This window comes from Apteryx mantelli, chromosome 2, assembly GCF_036417845.1.
Source record: "Apteryx mantelli isolate bAptMan1 chromosome 2, bAptMan1.hap1, whole genome shotgun sequence".
NCBI classification, from domain to species: Eukaryota; Metazoa; Chordata; class Aves; order Apterygiformes; family Apterygidae; genus Apteryx; species Apteryx mantelli.
Window position 1 is genome coordinate 87,393,035 of NC_089979.1, and position 22,594 is coordinate 87,415,628.

General features: G+C 41.6%; 1 protein-coding gene across 1 annotated transcript in view; it reads right to left on the minus strand.

Annotated features, from left to right (window-relative positions):
- Positions 1–8,122: 8,122 nt before the first annotated feature.
- BASP1 (brain abundant membrane attached signal protein 1) overlaps positions 8,123–22,594 on the minus strand; it is a 53,084-nt gene continuing 38,612 nt past the window's right edge. Inside the window, exon 2 of the mRNA XM_013952850.2 lies at positions 8,123–9,743. Within this exon, the coding sequence (XP_013808304.1) occupies positions 9,003–9,734 (732 nt within the window). The 5' untranslated portion in view covers positions 9,735–9,743 and the 3' untranslated portion in view covers positions 8,123–9,002. The remainder of the gene's footprint in view (positions 9,744–22,594) is intronic.

Consider the following 22,594-nt stretch of genomic DNA (forward strand, 5'->3'; position numbering starts at 1 on the left):
TCATGGGCTAACTAGCACTTTTCATTCAATAGCCATCACAAATTGCATTTTTAACTAGAGCACACAAAGATTAGAATATTCTCACCATCAGAATATCCTCATCCCGAGACAATTTATAACCACTGAAGATTTTGCCCAGTTGAAATAGCAATATGGTCCTTGCCTACAGCAGGCTGAGACATCAGCTGAATCTCTACAAAAATATACCCAAGGAAGGTTTTGACCAAAACACAAGCTATTGTTTCTTGGTTTTGGTTTGATTGATGGGTATAGGAAAATGTTAACAGTTTTGCCTATTGACGGCATGGTAGGCGAGGGAATGGCTGGAATGAAATCATGTAAGAGAGAAAAAAAGAAGTAAAGCAAAACTGAGAAGTGTTTCATTCTGGGCACTCAGACAACATTTCAAAAATCCCTTTAAAAAGGGGATAGCTCAATATCCCAGAGTAACAGTCTGCAGCTATTGAAAAACAGACCTGTGGGGTTTATTTAAGACTGAACAATACCTTGCAGAGAGCTTAGTCCCGCCAAAGTCAATGTAGAGGGAATTATTATTCCGTGAAAGCAGATACAGTCTAGCTTTTGCTTATTCAGCTGAAGGAAAACACTTCTCACTGGGACAACCTCTGGTTATCACAGAGCCGTAGAAAACCTTGAAGGCCTTTGACAGGGCTTCCCACTCCCCTGCCCCAAGGCAGTTTCCACCATGTCCATGCAACTCCTGACAAACGTCAGGAGCAATTCAGCAGCCTCCCAGGTGACCTGCTGTCTCCCAAGGTGACTTTCTTCAGCAGAAGGTTGGAGCAGATCCCCGCAGACACTCGTTCCAGGCAGGGCTGGCGAGCCAGAGGTGCACCGCTCTCCTCAACTGCGCAGTCAGCCCAGGCTGAGAAGCACGCAAGTCAGACAAGAGAAGTTGCTCATAAAATGCTCTCTCTGGAGTTAATAGGACCATCACTGCCTCATGCCTTTTTTTAGTACAAGACACCTTCAAGGGCAAGCCTGTACATAAAGGCCTCTGTAGACATGCAGAAGCTCTCTGGAAGACATGTGGTATATGTCACACGTTCTCAAATGGGAGCTCTGACTGCTTTAGGAAAATCTTACCACCAATGAATAGAGCATATCTCAGGGAAGAGAAGACAGAGAGCCTTGAGGTAAAGGGTAGCAGTTAGACCTGCGGAAGGAAGTAAATACCAGCATGAGACAGCTGGAGTAAAAGAGAAGAGGAAAAAAATAACATTGTGTGGCTTTCTCTGTGCCTTCATGTGCAAGCAAAGAATCCTGCACTTTTTTTTTTGGTCTAACTTCACTAGCCTGCAACCCATCCTGTCCCTCTGAATCTCTATGCCAGACTGAGCTTGTGCATCCGCTTTTGTATCCCTTTAGAACTGGCACTGTAAAAATCATTATCTTGACCTTTCATTCTGGCCACAATCTTCTTCTTGCGTTCCCCCTCTGACTGACTCCCTCCCAAATGCTTCTTTGATCTTTTAATATCCTTCTTCCCTATAAATACCTATCTTCTGCCACTGACTTGCAAGAGACCATTTCTTACTTTCAGAGCTTTCAAGGCAATCGTGGGAGTGTCAAGCTGGAGAGCGAGGTTATAAAATTGATGGAAACAGCCATTCTCACAAAAGTTGCTCCTTCAGATAAGTCATGTCTGTGCTGCAGCATGATGACTAGAATTGATTGCAATTGGATCTGATAGCATCATTAAATCTGATGCTATTTGATGATAGCATCTCTAAAACAGCACTTTTCCCTCACCTACAATTACTCACTGATCCCTGTGTGGAAGTGTGGTCATGGTGTCAAGCCCATTCCCCCCCAGTTTTCATTAGAAAGATTACAGGCATTCAGGGCTCCAGCTACTGACTCGTACCTCACGGTGGCCATGGTTCCTTTCATTTTACATTCCCATTCCCTGCTGTGGAAAAGGTCTTGTTAGGCTGTCACAAAATGTCATTGAGGTATCCAAAAACGTGTTTTCTTATACTTGTAAGCTAAAATTGTCTGAATTAAGGCTCAGAAACATAAGTCTCACACAGAAAAGCTCTGTTAATAGACTTTTAAATATAAGCTAATAGACTTTCAAATATAAATCCACTCTCTGAAAATAACTGCAGCAATGGACCTGTTTGTCACCCAACATGAATCTCCCTCTAATCATTGCAAGTTTTGCTTTTGCCTAAAAGCAATGTTTGTTCGCATAGTAGTTGCATTTTTTTGTACTCAGCTTCTTCCTCTAGAATATTATATATGATTCCTTTTGTAAGAGTCTGCTCTTCCAGGGACACACTCTCAATCTTTGTCACTTTAACTCTACCATGAAGTTATGCATCATTTTTATGCTATCACACTTACTAAAGATTCTTCTTATCCTTTCTCCACTCATCTTGGCCAAGCAACTTTACAGCTTTATCCAAGCTTTCAGCATTTCAGATGATCCGGAGAAACGTTCTTAAGCTCAGCACAGTAGAGTATTTCAGTTGCCTTTACTCTGTCAGCACAGGGGGACTGTGTGAGATGGAGGGCACATGAAAACCTCCTGGGAGCTTTCCACAGTTACTGCCAGTGGTATAGACACACCAAAGCCAGAGGTAACTAGCCCAGATGCAGCCAGTGATCTGGTCAAGGTAGCACAGAACATATTTCAGGTCGTAAAGTCTGTCAGATGATTCAAGCCAAAGATAAAGTGCAGCACCATCACTCAGCATGATGCACCAGCTTCGACTTAACACCTATTATAAAGGTGTTAAATTCATTAATTTTTTTCTCTGTTCCTTTTTTTATGTGCATATACAGAAATATACTGAGCCTTATGTTGTCCCACTTGTTTCACAGAACCACTGTGAAACATTCATAAAAAATGACTACCTAAAGTTTTAAATAAATCCTTCAAATCTACTATTTCAGTACTTACATTAGGTTCCTAATTAGTATTCATAAACTGCTACAATTCAAATCCAAATCTGTGTGTCATTAGGTTATCATTAAGGTTAACAGCTTAATTCTTTCATATCCAGTCAATCAATGCTACCTATTACAATGCAACATTCTCTTGCTAATCTTTTTTTTTTTCAGATCTATATGAAATAACTGCAAATAAAAGGAATTTCATACAGTTCAATGGACCTTTATTGATTTTGCTATCTGATGGACTGGACTCCCATGTTCCAGATTTGCTTTCCTTCTTAGCCTGAGATAAAGATGTGACCAAGCTCCACCAGATTGTCCATTTAGCTTATCATCAAAAGTTAAACTATAAAAATTTGCTTTTAGGAATAAGTCCTTGAAAAAACAATCATCAGGAAACCCTTTCTTTTAAATGAGAGATTCCAAAATAGTTTTAGAATTTCTTCTACTGGGAAAGGTTATTCAAGGTTTAATGGGCCTGAAAGTGTTCCTTTGCATTGTGCCAATTATGAGCTAGTGTCATTTGCCTTTTGAAAAAAAAATGCTAGCTTGGGAGTGCTTCCTTTGACTTCAAAAAAAAAAAAAAAAAGAAGTGTAGCTGAGAAAGTTCAGATAATTGGATAGAGCAGCAGAGCTTAAACCACATGCACACAGACACGTGATATCTTTTTAAGTCTCCATAGGGTGTTTTAGCTTACATTGTGCCATTTCAGAATCTTGGGCTGCCACAGAACAGAGAGTTTGCTCTTTCAGCCTTGCACCTATTCCCAACAATATTACTATTTTTCAATTTCGCCTTCCACCAGGTCAATTGATATTCTACTTGGTAAGCATATAAGATTTTATGGTCCCAATCCAGAACTCTATAAGTAATGCTAGAACTCTACAAAAAATTAAAAGCTGGAAAAAAAGTTATTGATGGATCATCAGTACAGCCCGCCATTACAGCGCACTATTCTCATTAACATATAATAAATCTAAAGCTGGTAGAAACAAAATGAGGATGGGGGAAAGGGAGTACTGAAAATGGGAGCCACTGGAATAAAAGATAGAATAAAAGCCCAAGAGTTGGTTTCCTGCAGTACAAGGTATCTCTAGTAGGCTAGCTTCTCAGGGGAGCTCTGTAGCCTTTGAATAAAACATCAAGAAGCTCAGGCAACCTTTGGTTTCATCAAGAGACTATCAGAGAAGTAAGACTTATATTGGAGAGGGAAGACAAGCTAAGGATGGAGGGAATAATTTTAGACAACCATGAAAGTATGTGCTGGAATTAATATTTACTGCCCACACAAGTAAATACACTGGAAGACAGGTAAGCATCCCGACAACAGGAAGTTGGAGGGACTGAGTAATTTTAAGGTGGACAGTTAACACACAGTAGTATTGTCTGCAGGAAACAAAAATATTGTGTCACAAGCCCTGTGTCCCAATTTATGCGTCCGTATTTTGAAACGTCCACATCCCCCCCAAATCCCCTCCTGCTTAACTGACTGAGACAGTCGTGATAAAGGCAGCAAACAAAGCTGTTCTGGAGCTTCTCCTGGAGAAGGTTCTCTGTCACAGCAGTGAAGGAAAGGACATGTATGCTTCTGTTCCTTACACTGTTTTTCCCATGACTGGAGGATTTCTGAATCTGCCTGCCTAACAGCTGACATGTGTTCATATTGCATGAAATGAACCGGATGTAAAAAAATTAAATGAGAGGCAGAAAGTCAACTAAATGAGACTCAGGATAAATGCAGAGACAAAGGAAGAATTTGATACAGAAGAAAATATGTGACACAAAGAAAAAAGAGCAAGAGATTAGCATTAAAAATCTTTGAAAAAAAAGCCTTGAAGACCATGAATTCAGTGCAATAAGACACTTTTGCAATGCAAAATGTAACAGTAAAGATACTGCAGAAATGTACTGTGAGAAAATGCTTTCTGGGGCACTGGAAACAATTCTGAGATGTTTGTTTGACACTCTATCTGGTTATGCTAACTGAGAATATGTTCATGGAAATGCAATCTAGTGATAAAGAGGTCCTGAAGCAAGCCTGGGAGCTTAATTCACCCACTGCTTCAATTGCAATGCAGCACGTTAGAATCAAGCCAGAGCTCGAGTTGCCACAATAAAGTGAGCTGAAGAACAGGCACACGTTGCAGTTAAGCATTGGAACAAAGGAAGTGCCAGCAGAAATTTGGAAGTCACTGATTGTTCAGATCCTGGCACTCACATATTCCCACAGCTAGAATTACTATCACATAAGACACCAATGCATCTTGTAATGTTCCATTTTACTCACGTTTCATGGAAGAGTCTATGCCATATGGATATATAAGTCAATGTCCAGAAACCAGCTTCAGGGCAAGTTATAAGCACTGATCCTAGAAAGCTATTTCATTAGGAATATTTTAACAAAGCCTAGCTGTTTTTCCATCTCCAAACATCAAAACATCAGCTGGTACATTTCAAGTATAGTAATAAATAAATAAATAAAGGTTAAGCTGCTGTATAGTTAAAAGCAGCAACATTTCTGTCAGCAAAGCCAATGGCACTGGCCTTGCTGTCATCAAAGGGACAGCAGCAGATTCCTGACAGTCTCGAAGGTAAAACGAGGGAGACCTTACAGACAGTTCTGCAGGGGCTTTAAACAACAGAAAAGGCTCTTTCCCAGGCTTGAATTTCGCTCTTTATTTCTCTGACACACTATCACGAAAGGGCTGGGTCCTTCGAGATTATCTGCAACATGTTTACATTTAAAGCTTTAACATGCCTGTTAGCTCTGTACCCTTAACACACCTTTACTGTTTTTAAGGAGTGATTATAAGTTGGAAAAAGAGGATTTTGCAGGTGAAGTACCGGACTGAGGTGAAGAAAAGCAGGGCTATGACCTCTGTTCTTATGCCACTTCAGGCAAGTGATATACTTGCCTTTCTGTTCTTTCCACCATATATACTTAGACCATAAATTCTTTAAATGGAGGTGGTTTCTTTCTTTGTGTGTAGAGGTATAGAATAGTAGCACTACGGAGCAATGGTCTAAGTCAGAATGCCTTAACACCAGCAGTCTGACACTAAAACTTTTAACTACTGTGACAAGACCAATGTTGCAAGTCTCTGTATGAATAAGAGAACTAAAAACATGACACTGCAACTTTCCTTTTTAGTTTTGGAGAGGATTCAGCACTTACTTTTATTAAAATGTGTCAGTTCGCCATTGTACTTCCTCTCAGCTTCTCAAACACAAGCACACATTTCTTTGTTCACATGCTAGCATTTTCTAGTCACGTGGGGCATGACGTTATCTTGCACTATCAACACAATCAGGAAGAAACTACCATCAACAAAGGGGTTGTGAAGGCTGCAGCACACATTTTAGCATTCACACTCAACTGCTGCAGGAACTGCTGGGTTTGGATACAGCTGTGGAGCACAGTGTTTTTAACTGCCTCGAAGAAGAACTGAAGGAAGAATGCAGTCGAGATCTTCTTGCCTGTCCTATGTGTGCCAACTGTAGGGAGCTCAGGGGAAAGCAAGGCAGGTGTTGATCATCAAACTAGTAATAGAGATCAAGCATTATTTTGAACGTTATATTGGAAGCGAGTGGCTGTGATCTCAGCCCCGATGTGATATCTGTTAGTAGGCATATTTGCATACCAGCACAGTAAACGAGTTATGTACCTGCTCTCCATCAGCAGCCACTTCCAGCCCAAAGGCAGGGAAGAGATTTAGTCCCATAACTTTCAGGCTGATTCTTTACTGCATTGAGGCAGAAGTAATGTAGGATCTTTGCACTCCTCCTCTCTCAATCCTGGACTGGCCTCATGAAGGTTCATGTGGGAGTTGTGGACTGAAGTGCTCCATCTCCAAGACACATCTACATTGGAAAATGATGGCATATGGTTCTAATAAATTTGCAGGAAAGCCGCAGACTTGGCTGCGCAAGGATGCTGTAGATCATGACAGCCGTATATGTACAAAGCTTGCTAAACTAGTGTGAACATGTTATCTGCCTGGCCCCTTGCAGTGCTTCAGTTATTTCATTTGAAAAACTTCTTTCTAAGCCAGAGTGCTGAGCTGATACGTGTTTGCAGGAAAGAATTCCCTTTATTTGGATACAGCATGTGCAAAATTAAGGACACAAAAGCTTGGTGCTGGTCCAAGATTCATGCAAGTGTTTGGCCTGACCCCAAACCAACAGAACTATTCCTGCCTGCTCCAGTAAGCTTTCCAGGGGGGTACCGAGACGCATTAGTCTCCCCAGCACAGTACATGAAGCCCGTATTTCTGAATAAAAAAAGGATAACCATTATGGAAGTACATAGAATCACCCTTATTGCATGGAGAGAGAATGTGTGAAATATTTTCTATCGTTTCAAAATAACATTTCCCTCATTTAGTAAATGCAAGTCCTCTCATGTTTTTGGCACGTGTACAAGCCGCACTTCTCTTATTTACCATTGCTCAGCCTAAAGCAGCTTACTGATGGACCAACTAAATACACTGCTTTAGTTGGTTTTGTGAATTCAGGGTTGTGCAGTGAAATCTTGGTCTATATCCAGCAAGGACATCACTCAAGAGAAGCTGCAAGTATCTAGGAGTTGTGCTGAATAAAAAAGCAGCCGACAGGCAAAACTATTGAAAAATGTTGCCTACACTAGGCTAAAGTGTTCAGCTACACAACAGTAACTGTATTTTAAATGAACAGAATTGGCCTATGGTGGCAGCATCATTTTATCTCCTGCACAATGGCATTGGGAAAAAGAACAAGTGTATCAGTGCTAGGAATATTTTAATAGGACTTGGGTTAAATTTAGTTGCCTCATTATGAGATTGGTTTATCAAATCTGCTGTTTTACTCCCGGTTAAAACCCAGTCAGCACACCTCTGGCTCTTTAAAATGGCAAGAGAACATTTTTTTTCCACAGCTTAAAGCAGGTATAAGCCATTTTTACTTTGCTTGAGCTAAACACATATGAGATGTGCTGGTCATTCACCATTTTCAGCCTCACCTGGGAAGGCTTGTGCCTGCTGAAATAGGAGTTTAGAGCAGCAAGTTTGTAGGATCATGAGGTTGATGCTACTTTCTTTACCCCTACTTTGCTTTAAATAGGTGAGTAAGCAGCCCCAGGTGTAACACTTCTCCTCTGAATGTAAGGATTTCCTCTGGCAAGTTCCCAAGAAGCAAAAGTGAAGATTTAATCAGTCTTTACACTTTTATATTTTTTAAATTATTTAACTTTTATTACTGTTGCACCATTTATACAATTACATATAATTCAATGCATCCATTGTACATTTTGTTTTTTCATTTTGTTTTCCAATGAGTGTGTGTTGGTGTCTGTGACACAGAATGGAAGAGAAACTGGAACTGCAATGAACGCAGACTTTTTCATTTCCACTGACCAATAAACAGAACTACAGGTGCACCCAACCACGGACATGCATTAACTCGTCATGAGAAATCTAGGTAGGCTAAGTAGGATGAGAATGCTTTTTACTCCCAAAAAATATTTGGAGAGGAAGAATTGGAGGATTGGCATTGAGAAATATGTGGACAGCTAAGTGGGTTTTGTCTGAAAGTTGGCATTCATCCACTGCATAAAAAAAATATCAAAATAAGAAAGGCTGTAAATAAAAAAAAAAACACAGAAAATACTGCTTTCATAAAGATCTGATTGCCTTGGCACAAACCCAGTGGGCAGAATCAAACGCATCACTCCCAAACCCCATTACAGAACAAAAAGAAGATTTTGATACATTGGTGGAGTGCATTTACAGCAGTTCAGATACAAAAGATGTGCTGTACTTTCAGACATCCATTTATTTTCCTTTTTTTTTTTTTTAATCCAGGACTTGTGTCAAGTTGGCAGAAAGTATATTAGATATTTCCCCACAAAAATACTATTTGGATTCTCCCCCCTCCCTCCCTCCCAACTTGATGGGACATCCTTTTCATCTCTTTTTTTTTTCTCCTTTTTTTTCCTCTGGGCAATACATATTGTTATTTCAGATCTGAAACGAGTTAGTATAGCTGAAAAAATAAAAAAAAGACACAGGTTGTTTTAAGTGGTTGTTTCAACAGGCTGTCCAATTTAATCTTGCACTGCTATGGTTTGATCCGAATTAGCCGCTGGAGCTTCAGAAGGTTTCGCTTCCTCTGGGGGGGCTGCAGGGTCTGAGGCCTTAGCAGTGGCACTAGGTGCTTCCAACGCTGCTGCCATCTCCTTGGAAGAAGGGGCAGCCTCGCTGCTGCTAGGTTTTGAGTCTGAAGCTGGGGCCACTTCGCTTTCAGTTTCTTGGGCTGCAGGTGTTGCGGGAGCCTCAGTCTTTTTGGCTTCCCCTTCCTCTTTGCTCTTGTCATCTGCTTTACTAGTAGCTGTGGCTTCTGAAGGCTGGGAAACCTTTGCATCGTTGCTAGGCTCAGAAGGTTTAGGTGCTTCACTGCCGGCAGCAGGAGCAGCGGCCGAAGGCTGCTCCTCTTGCTTGGGCACCGGCTCGTTGTTCTTCTGTGGCTCCACTTTTGCATCAACGACAGCCTCTGACTTCTCTAGTTCAGGTTTCTGGGCTTCTTCCTGGGTCACTGCTTTCTCCTTCTCCCCTTCTTTTTCTTCTGTCTTGTTGGCAGCAACCTGAGAATCTTTTTCATCCTTCTCCTCCTTGTTCTCCTTCACTTCTGTAGTCTCCGTGGTTGGCTGCACAGCCTCAGCCTCCTTTGGAGTCTCCTCTTCCTCAGCAGCTGTTCCTTCAGCCTTCTTGTCTTTGTCTTTAGCTTTTTCATCATTCACGCTGTACCCCTTCTTCTTCTTGCTCAGTTTGCCTCCCATGTTGGAGCTCTGTAACGGAAAAGAGCAAGAGGTGGTTACCCAAAGCCGCAGCTGATATCACTGCGAAAACCAAAATCAGAGCAGCTGAGGCGCAAGAAAAATTGTCATGCTGGCTCCTGAAAAGCAGACGGCAACAACCTGGTCTGGTCAGAGCAGACGTCTGGGCAGAGGTTAGCAGCCCAACACCCTGACCCCGCTGCGTGCCACTGCCCTGGAGCTCACATCCTACTCAGCCCTGAACCACTGCAGCCACCAAACCCTCTTTTGCCACACCCCCTTACATCACTCCACTGGGACAGGAACAGTCTTCTTCTGAATCCCTTTAGCCCTAGTTACTTCTAAGCAGGGAGGAGAGAGAGACAAGATGCTGGGGGGCTAGTACATATTGTAACCTCTTGTATCCTGAGAAAGGGGCATAAAGGGTGCAAGGAGAAAAAAAGCAGTATTTATATTCAGTTTAGGCAGATACAGAATTTGACTCACAATCTTGACATCCAACCCTGGTTAACTGAAAGACCACTATTACCCTGGCAAAGGCTACAAACAAACTTTTTATTAAGGTTTGGAAAAACAAAAGCGAGCAGTATTTCCCAGACTGTCACCTGTCCTCACATAAGAGCAAGCCAGTATTACCCTTCCAGAGAAGTGCTCCACAAAGGCAGCAATGAAATAGGCACCATCTGTCTAAAAGCCAAATTTTAAACATGAACAGCTCAGGCATTTATAGCTCCTCCATGGCTAAGACCTTACCAAGAACTTTGAGCAAAAGAGGGGTGCATGCTTTGCATCCTCTGCTTAAGATTTTCAGGTGTGACAAGAGATCGGGTACAGTTATTTAAAAGAAGTTGAGCTTTCCACAGCTCAGGTCACCCTACACTTTTAAAGATGTCCCGAGCTGGGACTTCCAGCATCCCTAGTCACCTGCAAAAATCTCGACATTGAGAATAAATAAGACCTCACACATGTAACAATATCAGTATTTATATACTCCCTTCATGCAAGAGTCTTAGGTAAGAATATGCAAAAGCTTTCACAGTACTTCAGAGCAAACTTTAGCTATTAGAACAGGAGGAGACAGAGATAAATTGTGTTCAAGTTCATTAATGAACTTGAATATCCCTATCATTGTCTGAAAAATACACTCGTGCTATTAAAACAAATATTCATACTCAATCAAAGGTTAATAAAAGAAATGCCCAGGCTCATGCTATTTGAAAATAGTGGAGAAGGCAACTATTTGGAAGCACTGTCAAGCAAACATTTGATTTAAGACCTTCTCTATGCAGAGCTCAACCATTTTCCACTTTGCAAAGCTAGATATGTCTGGAGGGCCTATCTTTTTCACACACACTTGCCAAAATTGTGAGTACAGGCTACTAAAATTCATAGGACAGCTCATACCAGACTGAATATTACATAATTTTAAATACCACTAACAACTAGCTGCCTCTCACTAGATTTTCCGCTACCGCAGCAACGAGGCACACACACAGCCCAGCCGCAGAATTCCACAAGTCTTGGGCAAAAATGGGAAATTATGGTCAGCAGGGACCTTTCTGATTCCAGGCCTCAAGCAGAAGAAGCATTACCAAATATCATTGAAGGGTTAGCACAGAGCCCTGCAAAATGGCAACCTCATGCTACTAAAACACTACTTTGTTCTCTTGGAGATTTTAAGGGGACAGCAATAAAAGGGATTAACTTCCAACAGAGACATGGTTGAGAAATCTAATCTCTACCTTCTCAGCAGTGATATCAGCTGTTTAGTCATTCAGAGGCAGGTTGTCATCATTAGGTTGTTGTCTGACAAGTTTATGGACTCCTTGATTCTCCCTAAGTGTTGCTCCAGCTTACTGTTTGCATACAGTTACAACCAACAAGTTTGAAAGGGCTTTCGCAAGTCAACAGGATCGGAGATTCATACTGAAGTCATGTGCATATCCCAATCTGCAATCCCTGATTAAGCCTATATTTGTTTCCTGGCAAAGCCCAGATACTGTGAGCCTAATTTCATTTGTTCTGTCTTCTGCATTTTTCAAAGTTTTTCTGTTTCATGTATAGTAACTCCCCACAATTTATATTTTCTTCCACAAAAAGCATTTCATTCTGGATAACATTAGCTACAGAGTTGAAGTGCCAAAGGACCTTTACTAAGCAGAGAAGCATGCATTTGAGAAATGCGCTCCAAAACTATGAAAAGAGACACGCACTGCCTTTGCTCAGAGGTATGCTGTGAAATGCCTGTGCCTCAATTTACATTACGGCCAGCTGGCCCGAGACACTGGAGCAGAAGGTGGGGAAGAGCTTCAGAGACCATTATTCTAGTAGTAGATATTTATGGTTAAAAACAGGCTACCACTTTTCAGCATAGTCTCAACCACTTTAAAACTGAATAGAATCACTCCTTCCCTGGCTTGTGCCAGGGAGCCCTAAATCTCCCTGTTTAAAGCCTGCTCGAGCATCATCGTAACAGCTATGTCAGGCTGTCATGCAAAATCCCAGCAATCAGCAGGGTTATCGCCCAGCCCTGCAGGTAACAAAGGTCTCATGTGCCTTTTTCCCCCATACCTGAATTCCCAAGACTCCTTCTCCTCCCCCAGCACCCCCAATAATGTATCTGGTCTCCTGTGTCATGTTCTCCAGAAACAGCCCCCGTGTGCTCCCCTGCCTGAAGGAGATGCTGGTTTAGTCCCTCTCCCACCTTAACTACGGCTGAAGGCGAGCTCTGGACTGCCCCATGCAGAAAGCCTCGAGGCGCAGCAGCCAGAAAGCCCCCAGCAGCTGCACAGACCTGAACAAGTATTTTGAAGTGTTGGAAATTTCTGCAGGGATAATCCTGTCTGGTGCCATGTGTAGACTGGATTACAGTGCCCTTTCTGAAGTTTTTACCAAGGAAATATTGCCCTATTTTAAGTGTCCAGTGACAATTTTAATCCCTTGATCCAAATAACAGCATTGCTGAAAATCAGGTCACTTAGTTGTCTAAGCAGAGTGTTGGGTCCATGAAATCAGAGATTTCAAGATTTCATGGAGAGAGAAAGAAAAAGAAAGAGAAAGAGAAAGCTAAAGAGAAAAGAGAGAGGGGGAAAGAAAAAGAAAGACAGAGAAAGAGCAAAAGAAAAAAAAAGAGAGAGAGAGAGAAAGAAAACTGTCACAGTGCTATTTTATTTAAAGAAAGAACTCCCTGCAGAAAAGTCTTAGTGAAGTGTCACAGAATCACAGAATCGCTGAGGTTGGAAGGGACCTCTGGAGACCATCTAGTCCAACTCCCCTGCTCAAGCAGGGTCACCTAGAGCACATTGCACAGGATTGCATCCAGGCGCGTTTTGAATATCTCCAGAGAAGGAGACTCCACCACCTCTCGGGGCAACCTGGTCCAGTGCTCTGTCACCCTCACAGTGAAAAAGTTTTTCCTCATGTTCAGATGGAAGTGTCTGTGTTTCAGTTTGTGCCCGTTGCCTCGCGTCCTGTGGCTGGGCACCACTGAAAAGAGTCTGGCCCCATCCTCTCGACACCCTCCCTTCAGATACTTGTACACGTTGATAAGATCTCCTCTCAGCCTTCTCTTCTCCAAGCTAAACAGGCCAAGCTCTCTCAGCCTTTCCTCATAAGAGAGATGCTCCAGTCCCCTAATCATCTTTGTAGCCCTTCGCTGGACTTGCTCCAGTAGTGCCACATCCCTCTTGTACTGGGGAGCCCAGAACTGGACGCAGTACTCCAGATGGGGCCTCACCAGGGCTGAGTAGAGGGGGAGAATCACCTCCCTCGACCTGCTGGCAACACTCTTCCTGATGCACCCCAGGAGACCATTGGCCTTCTTGGCCACAAGGGCACATTGCTGCCTCATGCTTAACTTGGTGTCCACCAGCACTCCCAGGTCCTTCTCTGCAGAGCTGCTTTCCAGCAGGTCAACCCCCAACCTGTACTGGTGCATGGGGTTATTCCTCCCCAGGTGCAGGACCCTGCACTTGCCTTTGTTGAACTTCATGAGGTTCCTCTCTGCCCACCTCTCCAGCCTGTCCCAGTCTCTCTGAATGGCAGCACAGCCCTCTGGCGTATCAGCCACTCCTCCCAGTTTTGTATCGTCAGCAAATGTGCTGAGGGTGCACTCTGTGCCTTCATCCAGGTCATTGAGGAATAAGTTGAACAAGTGTCTCGCAAGTTCCTCACAAGTGAAATACAGAGCAAACTGCTTTAAATCCTTAAGGTAAATTTTCATAGGGTGTTTAATATGCCCTGTGTCACTAACCCACATAATAGCAGTTTGCAAGAGTTTGGTCCTTTTTGCCCCCCGCCCCAAAGACTAACCCTAAATCCGACAAAAAGGAGACGCGTTGTCTCCTACCGCAAGATGCCTGGCCCAGCTCCGGCTCTCTCGCTCATCCTCTGCACCCACCCCTGTGTTTGACAGACCTTGAAAATAAATTGCCTACAACTATTTACTGTTATGAGCTAAAAGCTAGTATGCCCTCAAGTTGTTTGCACTACCATTGCCATACATTGGTTTTGAAATAGCTCTAGCCATTACCAACTGAGTGCTTTAAAGCACTTTGTAACAAGCCCTCCCCAAAACAGGATTCTTGAAATTTTGGTGCTGAGTGCCATTTATGTGAATTGGCACAGCATTCAATGGCTGTACCTCTCCACTATGAGGCAGAAGCAGGGAGAAACATGAGAGTCTAGATGCAGTTTTGATATATGGAGATGCAATGTATCAATTATTTTGGAGGAACTTTGATAGACCAGTTTGCAAAGCAGTGCTTCAGCATAAGACTTCAAAGTGACATGAGGCTTCATCTGCTTCTCAGCCTGTTCAGTACTATTCAACTGTAGTGCTCTCACAAAAAGAGAAGCAGATCCAGAGACTGCTATGAAGGATTTCTACAACAGGAACAAAGGTTTTTTTCAGTTTTTAAGAGCTCATGATCAATATGCTCATCCCAAAGTTTCCATTCTCTTCCAGAAAGCCAAACTGGAAGCTTCCACGAGTACCTTTCTTCTTGGACAGAAGAAATAATGTGACTATACTTGTATTACAAAATATCACTTTCACAGAAGGCTTGCAGCATGTTAAGCACTTTGAAAATTGATAACCTGGATTTACTGGGATAACAGTGTCAAAAACTGATTAGCATGTTCATTAGCCATAATATAGCAGGAAAAAGAACTCACACAACATTTCAGCTTTTATGCTTGAAAACTGAGCTGATATGATGGAGATGAGACCCTGGAACACAGGCAGCATCAATTTGCCTGCTTTGGGGAAAGAATAAATTATTTCCAAGTTTTATATTTCAAATTGTGCTCTATAATGAAAAAGTCCTTAGAATTAGCCTCTTAATATCTCTCTCTTCTGTCAGGAATGATTTGTCTGCTCAATTAGATTTCTTACGTGCATACCACTTACTAAAAGTTTCATTTAGCAAAAACTTCCGCATCCCAGGAAAGGGTCAAATGACCACAAGAATGGCCACACTAGGACTTGCTATTACCCTCACCCTTGCTATAGAGCATTAGGCAAGGACCAAAACATGGATGCTAACCTGTAAATTAACAGCACTCTGATTGCCAAAGCCAAACTTTCCAAGCTCTTGTTCAGCTTTGTGTGAAGTGGGGGGAGTTCACCGCACCCCCAGAAATCCCAGTTGAGGAAGACACTAGGTATCTTCTGAAGTCCCACTGCCTTCAGCGTGAGGTGGGCACAGGCAGTATGGTCAGACCAAAGTTGCCATTGCACAAGCGGGTTCCTAGCATAAGTTATCTCACGTCCCCCGCAGATAAGCGTTGTAAACCGTGCATCCCTCCCAAGGCAAGATTGACACACTCCAAACCAAAGGAAATGCTGATGCCAGAAGCTGCCTCACCCACACCGCTCGAAATAAACAAACTCATACTGAACAAACCATTGCATCTCCTTACTTCATTGATTCACTTACACCTCTGTTTTCAAAAAGTCATGGAAGCTTAGCATAAGGGAATGTATATAAGAATTAAGAAAACAACGGATTTGCAAAAGGGAATGTATATAAGAATTAAGAAAACAACGGATTTGCAAACCCAATTTTCTGAAACACTTAGCACCCATTAGCTTCCACGGAGAACAAAAAGTGCTGAGCATCATTTTATTTCAAGTGAAGTCTGCTCACCAGAATATGGATGCCTAATTCTACTGTAGCTGGCAAAAAGTAACTTCTTACTTCTCAAAATACAGTACAGTTTCATGCTTCCCCTTACACACACACACACACAGAGCCTCCTACTATCTCACCAAGAGCCGGGTAAGCAGTGGTGCTGGTGCGAGGGAGGTAGCAGGGGTGCCAGCCCGACACCCCCTCCCTGCTGATGGCATGGCTCTGTGACATTGCACAGCTGGGCCCCCAGGCTCCAGGCAGCTCCAGCAATTCCACATCTGCAGCACCACGAACACACAGCATTCTTATCACAGTTACCTCCATCTGAATATAACAAGGTATTAGTCCACCAGGGACAGACAGCAAAACATGGCTGTGGTCTCCACAGGCCCTGATCATTGAAGTTGAGTCCTCACAACTGAGCAATGCAGCATGTTCATCGCTGCGAGACACAGGGCAATGAGCTGGCAAGTTCTCAGCGCAGCACTCTGGGTGCCCAGGGTCAGTTTGCTCCACTCGCCTTAGAGACCATGGACAATTTTTGTCTCCTTTCCTCCATGTATGTACAGACCTGTAACTACTGTACCTCCTTTTCTTCCTCCAAAAACCCGTGCATCTCAAGATCTGGTAAAGCAGTATAGAGTTAAAGAAGAGTGAAGGCTTCAGACACAGAAATCTTGCTCACCTCATTTTCTAACTTCCATCTTTAAAAGAAGCTAATACCAATTTTGTTACTGTCCTGTTTTTCTTTTAATATGCAAGCCAATCGGGAATTCTAGGAAGTAATATGGCCAAGTCTAAGGGTTTAATTCTCAGGCAGATTTTTTCTGGTTCGAAGTAGAATATATTTTTCATAAATTTCTAAAAACAAGAGAGTAACTTTAATTTTTACTTTATGTCATTTTAAAATTTCTGGGGACACATCACCACACCAAAACATGAGAATTGTTGTTTTTTAATAAAGGCCAGTTGTCATTACTATATCTAAATTCTGACAATTGATAACAGATTCTCACTGCAGCATTTTAAGACCATAAAGAAAGAGTAATTTAAGCACATTGCAGCCTGATCTAAAATTGTGTATGGGAACTAGTAACTAGTACATAAGTAACTGATTCATTTCAGAAGTGTAGCTAGTAATAAGATATATAGTGAATTAGCAGAAAAATAATCATGTGACAATTATTTTGAGAGCAAATTAAAAAGTTGTACCTGAGCTATTATACTAAGATTCATGTGAAATACTTGAGCTCTGAGACATATATTAATTCATCAGTTAGGAACCTATTCTTCCAAGAAGAGAGCAGGAATGAAGATCAGCAGATTCACTGGAGGCAAAGGTTTTGCCAAAATTATCGAGTCATATTAGCATCAAACTGAAACCAAAAGTACTTTGCATGTGTAATTCATCACTTTGCATGGAAAAAAAAGCTAATCTGACAGGCAGAATGTCAGAATAAAAATAAAATTTATTTATAAAATTTATAAAATTTATTTATAAAATTTATAAAAGTGATGACTATTTTGTGGGTTATATTAAAAGTAACTGTTGAAGACTTTGAACTTGAGTCCTTCTCACTTGGAGGACCATATAGCTGAAGACCACGAAGACAGATGCTCACTGAAGATTACTGGTTCTGGTCAGACACCAGAACTACTTTAGCAGAGGAGATTCTGTAGAAATAAATGCATCTCATGTTGTCCGGCACAGCCACGGCTCAAGACACTACCGGATGCAGTCTCAATACACATCACCCTGCACTGAAACCACTTGTGTGAAATGCTGACCTGCACGTCACGTGCGGCATGTCGCACAGCCGCTCTGCAGGAGCGCGCTCCACAACGCCGTATACTTTATTTCTTTAAGCTGCTCCACTTCTAGTTTCTAGGGCTGCAAAACAATCTAGAAAACATGACCAAAACCATGACCCAATATTGTCTCACCTTCCTGAGCCCCCAAGCCACGTGGGACAATTGCACTGCTCTGCGTGAGCTCCCAACGCACCACAGGCTAGGCAATGCTTGGTAGGTAACATCTACAGTGACAACCTCTGCTGTTAGACCAGCTAATAGAGATAGAAATGATATTGCCCCTGCTCTTCTTAGGGGATTGTCTATAGCGGATCCATTTTAGTGTTCTCGTTATTTGATACTTTCCTGTGGCTGGTTTTAAATCAGATCCACACCAGTTTTGCCACACAGGTTTCCTCATCTGTTTTTTCAGCCACCCCTCACTGCCCTGCCCAGCAGCATAGATCCACTTGCCAGTGCCTCCAGTTTCAGCCCTGGCAGCTCCTCCAAGGCTCTTTCGCACTGTTTACACAGAAACACCAGTCCTATTAAAAACTGAGCAATGCACAGGAAGCATGAAATAGCTCATTTTAACAGTGTAGTGTGTGTGTTGCTCAGCCTTGTGTTCAGTTCATTTGATGCTCTGATTGCGTAAAACAAAAATGCTGCCATAAATTTTTAGTTGCCTCATCTGCCTCATTCAGTGCACCAGCTCATGTTCAAAGCATGTCTCCCATGTTCAGCTTAAGTGCATATATTCTTTTGTCAAACAATAAAACCAGCTTGCAGACATGCTCATGCAGGTACACACTTGCAGCCAAAAGTCAGCCTGCCCTGGACTGAGATCTTAATCGTGCTCTTGTTATGCCCGCGCTGGAAGGGGGAATGCTGCTGCTAACACCTGTTTTGCAGAGACTGAGATTAATTTTCAAGAAGACCTCCTGTAGAAATAGTGTGCAGGCTTCAAAAATAACCTGAAAGAATACACGAAAAATGCAAGCATGTGCCTCCTCCTTATGCATTTTGAGTTGTAACATCTCTTTGGATTTTGTGCATGACTCCCCAGTAAGTGGTTTAATTATTATTTTTCATTAGCCACAGCTTTCTAATCTGTAACTTAAGTTCCTAAATCAGAAATGATGCAAATCTCCACAGTGCTTAGTACCCACATCTTTCAAACTGTTTAGTTCCAAATACTGTGCTCATTGGAGAGATTAATTCAGTTACAGCAAGCCATTTTTTGCCACCCTCAAATGCTTAATACACTATCAACAAGTCTAACTAAAAAAAACATGCAAGGTAATAAAAGCCTAGACATCTGGACAATTGCATTCAAATTCTCATTTGATTCAAATTTTGTCCCACCTTCATTATCTCTACTATGCATCCCCAGACCAGGAATATTTTGCCATGCTTGTCTTGCATGCTTGTCTTTTTGGGTGCCTCCAAAAGAGACACTTTTAGAAACTTTAAAAGCCAGATGCTATTAAGCAAGGAAGAAACCACCCTCCTCTGGACTTCAATCCTGGTGAAGAGAAGATGTGTGTCAGTCTGGCACAGCAGTCCTGGAGGGACTCTACTGAATTTTTTCCAGCATAACACTGATCGCCTGTATTTCTCTAACCTCATGCCAAACAAGGAACTTACAGCCTTAACTAAATATACAGTAGGAAGCACATGTACAGATTTCCAGCCCATGCTTTCTAGAAAAGCAGAAATTGTCATACAATCCACATTTACACATTTTCTTCAATAGCAAAGATTCTCAGCTACTATTTGTATACATAGCAAACTTATCTGCCATTTCCTCAAGAATGGCACAAAGAGCCATGCTCGTGTTTAAAAAAAAGGCATTAAACTATTTAATTAAGAAAGTCATTGGAGACTATTATTTATAGAGCGCTACATTGATATTATATTCCTTTAATATTCCATATTTTTAAAAAACTTAGTTTAACTTGTCAAACTAAGTTTCTATCAAACTTGAGGCAGTACTTAAAATATAAATTACAGTACATTATGAGAAATGGATACATTAATTTTGAAACATGAGAACTATCAATTTTACTTTGAAAATGGATTCTCCATTGCGATTACTAGGTTCTTTGGGATTTTTCTTTCCCGTCTCCAGGCTGCTCACAGTGCTGCCAATTTGAAAATGTGCTGGCCATAGGCCCAAGTTGTAGGCAAACACCCTGTAGCTAGGAATGGGCCTCTTAGCACATTAAGGCTTATGATAGATCAGACAATCCTTGGACTATGTATTTTCTTTCTTATGTTTGCATGACACTCTCTACAACCACTGACAATCATGTTTATAATTAGGAACCAAATTTGATTCTTGACTTTGCTTTGCTTTTTTAAATACCAGCTACACTGTCAGCAGCACAACATTTCTGACTGCAGCACATGACTCCACAACTGCACCACAGAGAGGAGGAAAAACAGGGAAACCAGATAAGCTTGGCCATCTACCTAACCCAGCATCCTCCTAGGCGATGAGTGCCGTGGTATTCACAAGAACATTGCAAAAGCTTCCTTCCAAAATACACAATATCTAGTTTACTCAGCAAAACTAAAGATTAAATTAGCAATTTAAATGCATTATTTATTGTAGACTCCTTTATTCCATTACCTAACCATTAAAGTATTTTAAGGTTTAGCATCTAGCTAACGCATTCCTTGTCAGCTTTTGTCTGTAGCAGCTCTATATGAAGCTGCAGCACTAGCTTTCCTCCATTTTCTTCAAAAGGAAACAACTGCAGATCCACTTGATATGCTAGTAGACACCACAACTTTAGGTTTAGATGTTGGAAGAAGTTGGTTGATTTTAAAAAACACCCAAAGTTCTCCCAAATCTGCATCACAGAGTGTGCAACTGCTCGAGGTGCTGCTGATGTGCCTCCTTCTGTATAACCTGGGCCTTGAACACCAGAAGGACGCTCCTAAGAAATGAAGGCATATGCAATAATCATGGAATTAAGCCAATTTCATCGTGCAGTTAATACGGGACTTCTAAGGAAAGGTAAATTAGTCATTGGAATGCTGTTCTGAAGATACCTGCAGGCTTACAACTGTATTAGAAAGCAGAATGTGCTTATGTATGTAGGATAACATTACGTATCGTGCTTCTCCAGTGAAATTTAACCTTCTGCTAGTGACCAATGCACAAGCTACACACCACCGCAGCAGCACTTACGGGGTTATTCTGTACTGCCTTCCTGAAGAGCCATTGCATTTTCTCCTTGAAACTGTTGCCTTCCAGTCTTGTGTGCAAAGTTTCTTTCCAAGCCAAAAATTTTGTACTCAGGTCAATGTATACAAGTCCTGTTTTGCATCAAAAATGTATGCAGTTAAGCCCTGCAAGACTTTGGGCTGAATTACAAGTATTTTTTGATGTTGCTAAGAATATACTCCTTGTGACCACAATATCAGTGTCAGCACCTTATCAGTTCTCAGCTTTTCACAGCTGTGTTGCAACAACGTCTTGTAGCATAGTCATGCTCAAAAGAAATGACAGAAATGCAAGTCTGAACACTCAGCATCTTGGAAACCCTTTTACATTCATGTTTCTTGACACTCAGTTGTGGCATTTACATTTTCTACCATACTTCAGCTTGATGCATTACATTAAGTTGGTCACTTTGGTCATTCTCACTTCCTGGTTCTCACACTAGCACAATGTGTGTTTTTTTCAACAGCATACACTTAGCACAAAAGAAAATCTCATGTTCCAGACTTTCTTTTTTTCCTTCTTACTTAGAATGAATATTTATATTGACTTTTGACTTTTTTTTTCATTTTTTAAACAAAGCGTTGCATTCAAACTTCCAGGCTTACAGGTTTTACTTTAGTCACTGAGGGAGGATTTTCAAAATAACAGGGATCCAGCATACAATGATTGCTAGCAAGCAAAGAGCATTAAACACCTGGCTTTTATTTGTGTCTTACAAATATCTCTCTTCATCTTTTTCACCGTTGCTCATTTACATTCCTCTAATTGCTGTCTGAAATACCAGGGTGTCTTAGGCAACCTTTTAGTAAGACCAGCAATATTTCCCAAAACTCTTCAGAAATGAGCGTTGCGTTTCTTTACCCCGATGAAGAATCACAGGAATGTATCCATCAGTGAACACTGTCACAGGGAGCCTATTGCACTACTTAAGTATCACACTTTGCTAGGAAGCTATACATATTCAGGGACAGTTAATGTCCCTGATTAACGCAGAATTTGCTTTTCCATTTCAGTGGTGCAAGCTGACAGAGGGTGCTTTAGAATAAAAACAATTTTTATTCAAGTTTTTTTTTTCATGTGTGCCAGTAAGATAACAGTTAGCTTTGAGAAATCCACTTTGAAAATGTAAAGTGTTTTTAAGAATCCCCAAGGAAGAGCCGTGCCAGGAAATAAGCTGTACCGTTTCATGTGTTAAGCTGTTGGATATGTCAGCTGAGATGGCAGACTCCCGCCTCTTGATTGATTGCATAAGCTTCTTTTTGACATCTTCACTGACTGTACTTTCTCTCTTCTTTTACTTGCTTTTGATTCAAGTTATACTGGAATGGCCAATGAGCCGTATTCCAGCGAAGGTTACATAAGGCTGGCTGCTAGCTACTCCATTTGGCAAGTTTTAAAGTAAGCAGCCGGGGCAATCCTTGCATTGAGAGATTTATGTTCCAACCAAGCAAGGCAGAAATCCAATTTAATAATTACTCAGCCAGAGCCCTTCCAAGATAGCAACTACGGAAAATGGAGAGGAACAAACAATGTAAAAGGAATCTAACGAAAACTAGAAATCAGGGAAAGTGATCTGTTTCACATTTCCTTTTAATAAAATAGCTTGGTTTTTCTTTTACATTTAAGTATCAGTAGGAAGTCTGTCCATCTTAGAGCTACCAGATTTAAACTCACAAAATGAAAGCAAAAGAGAAATAAGTTTG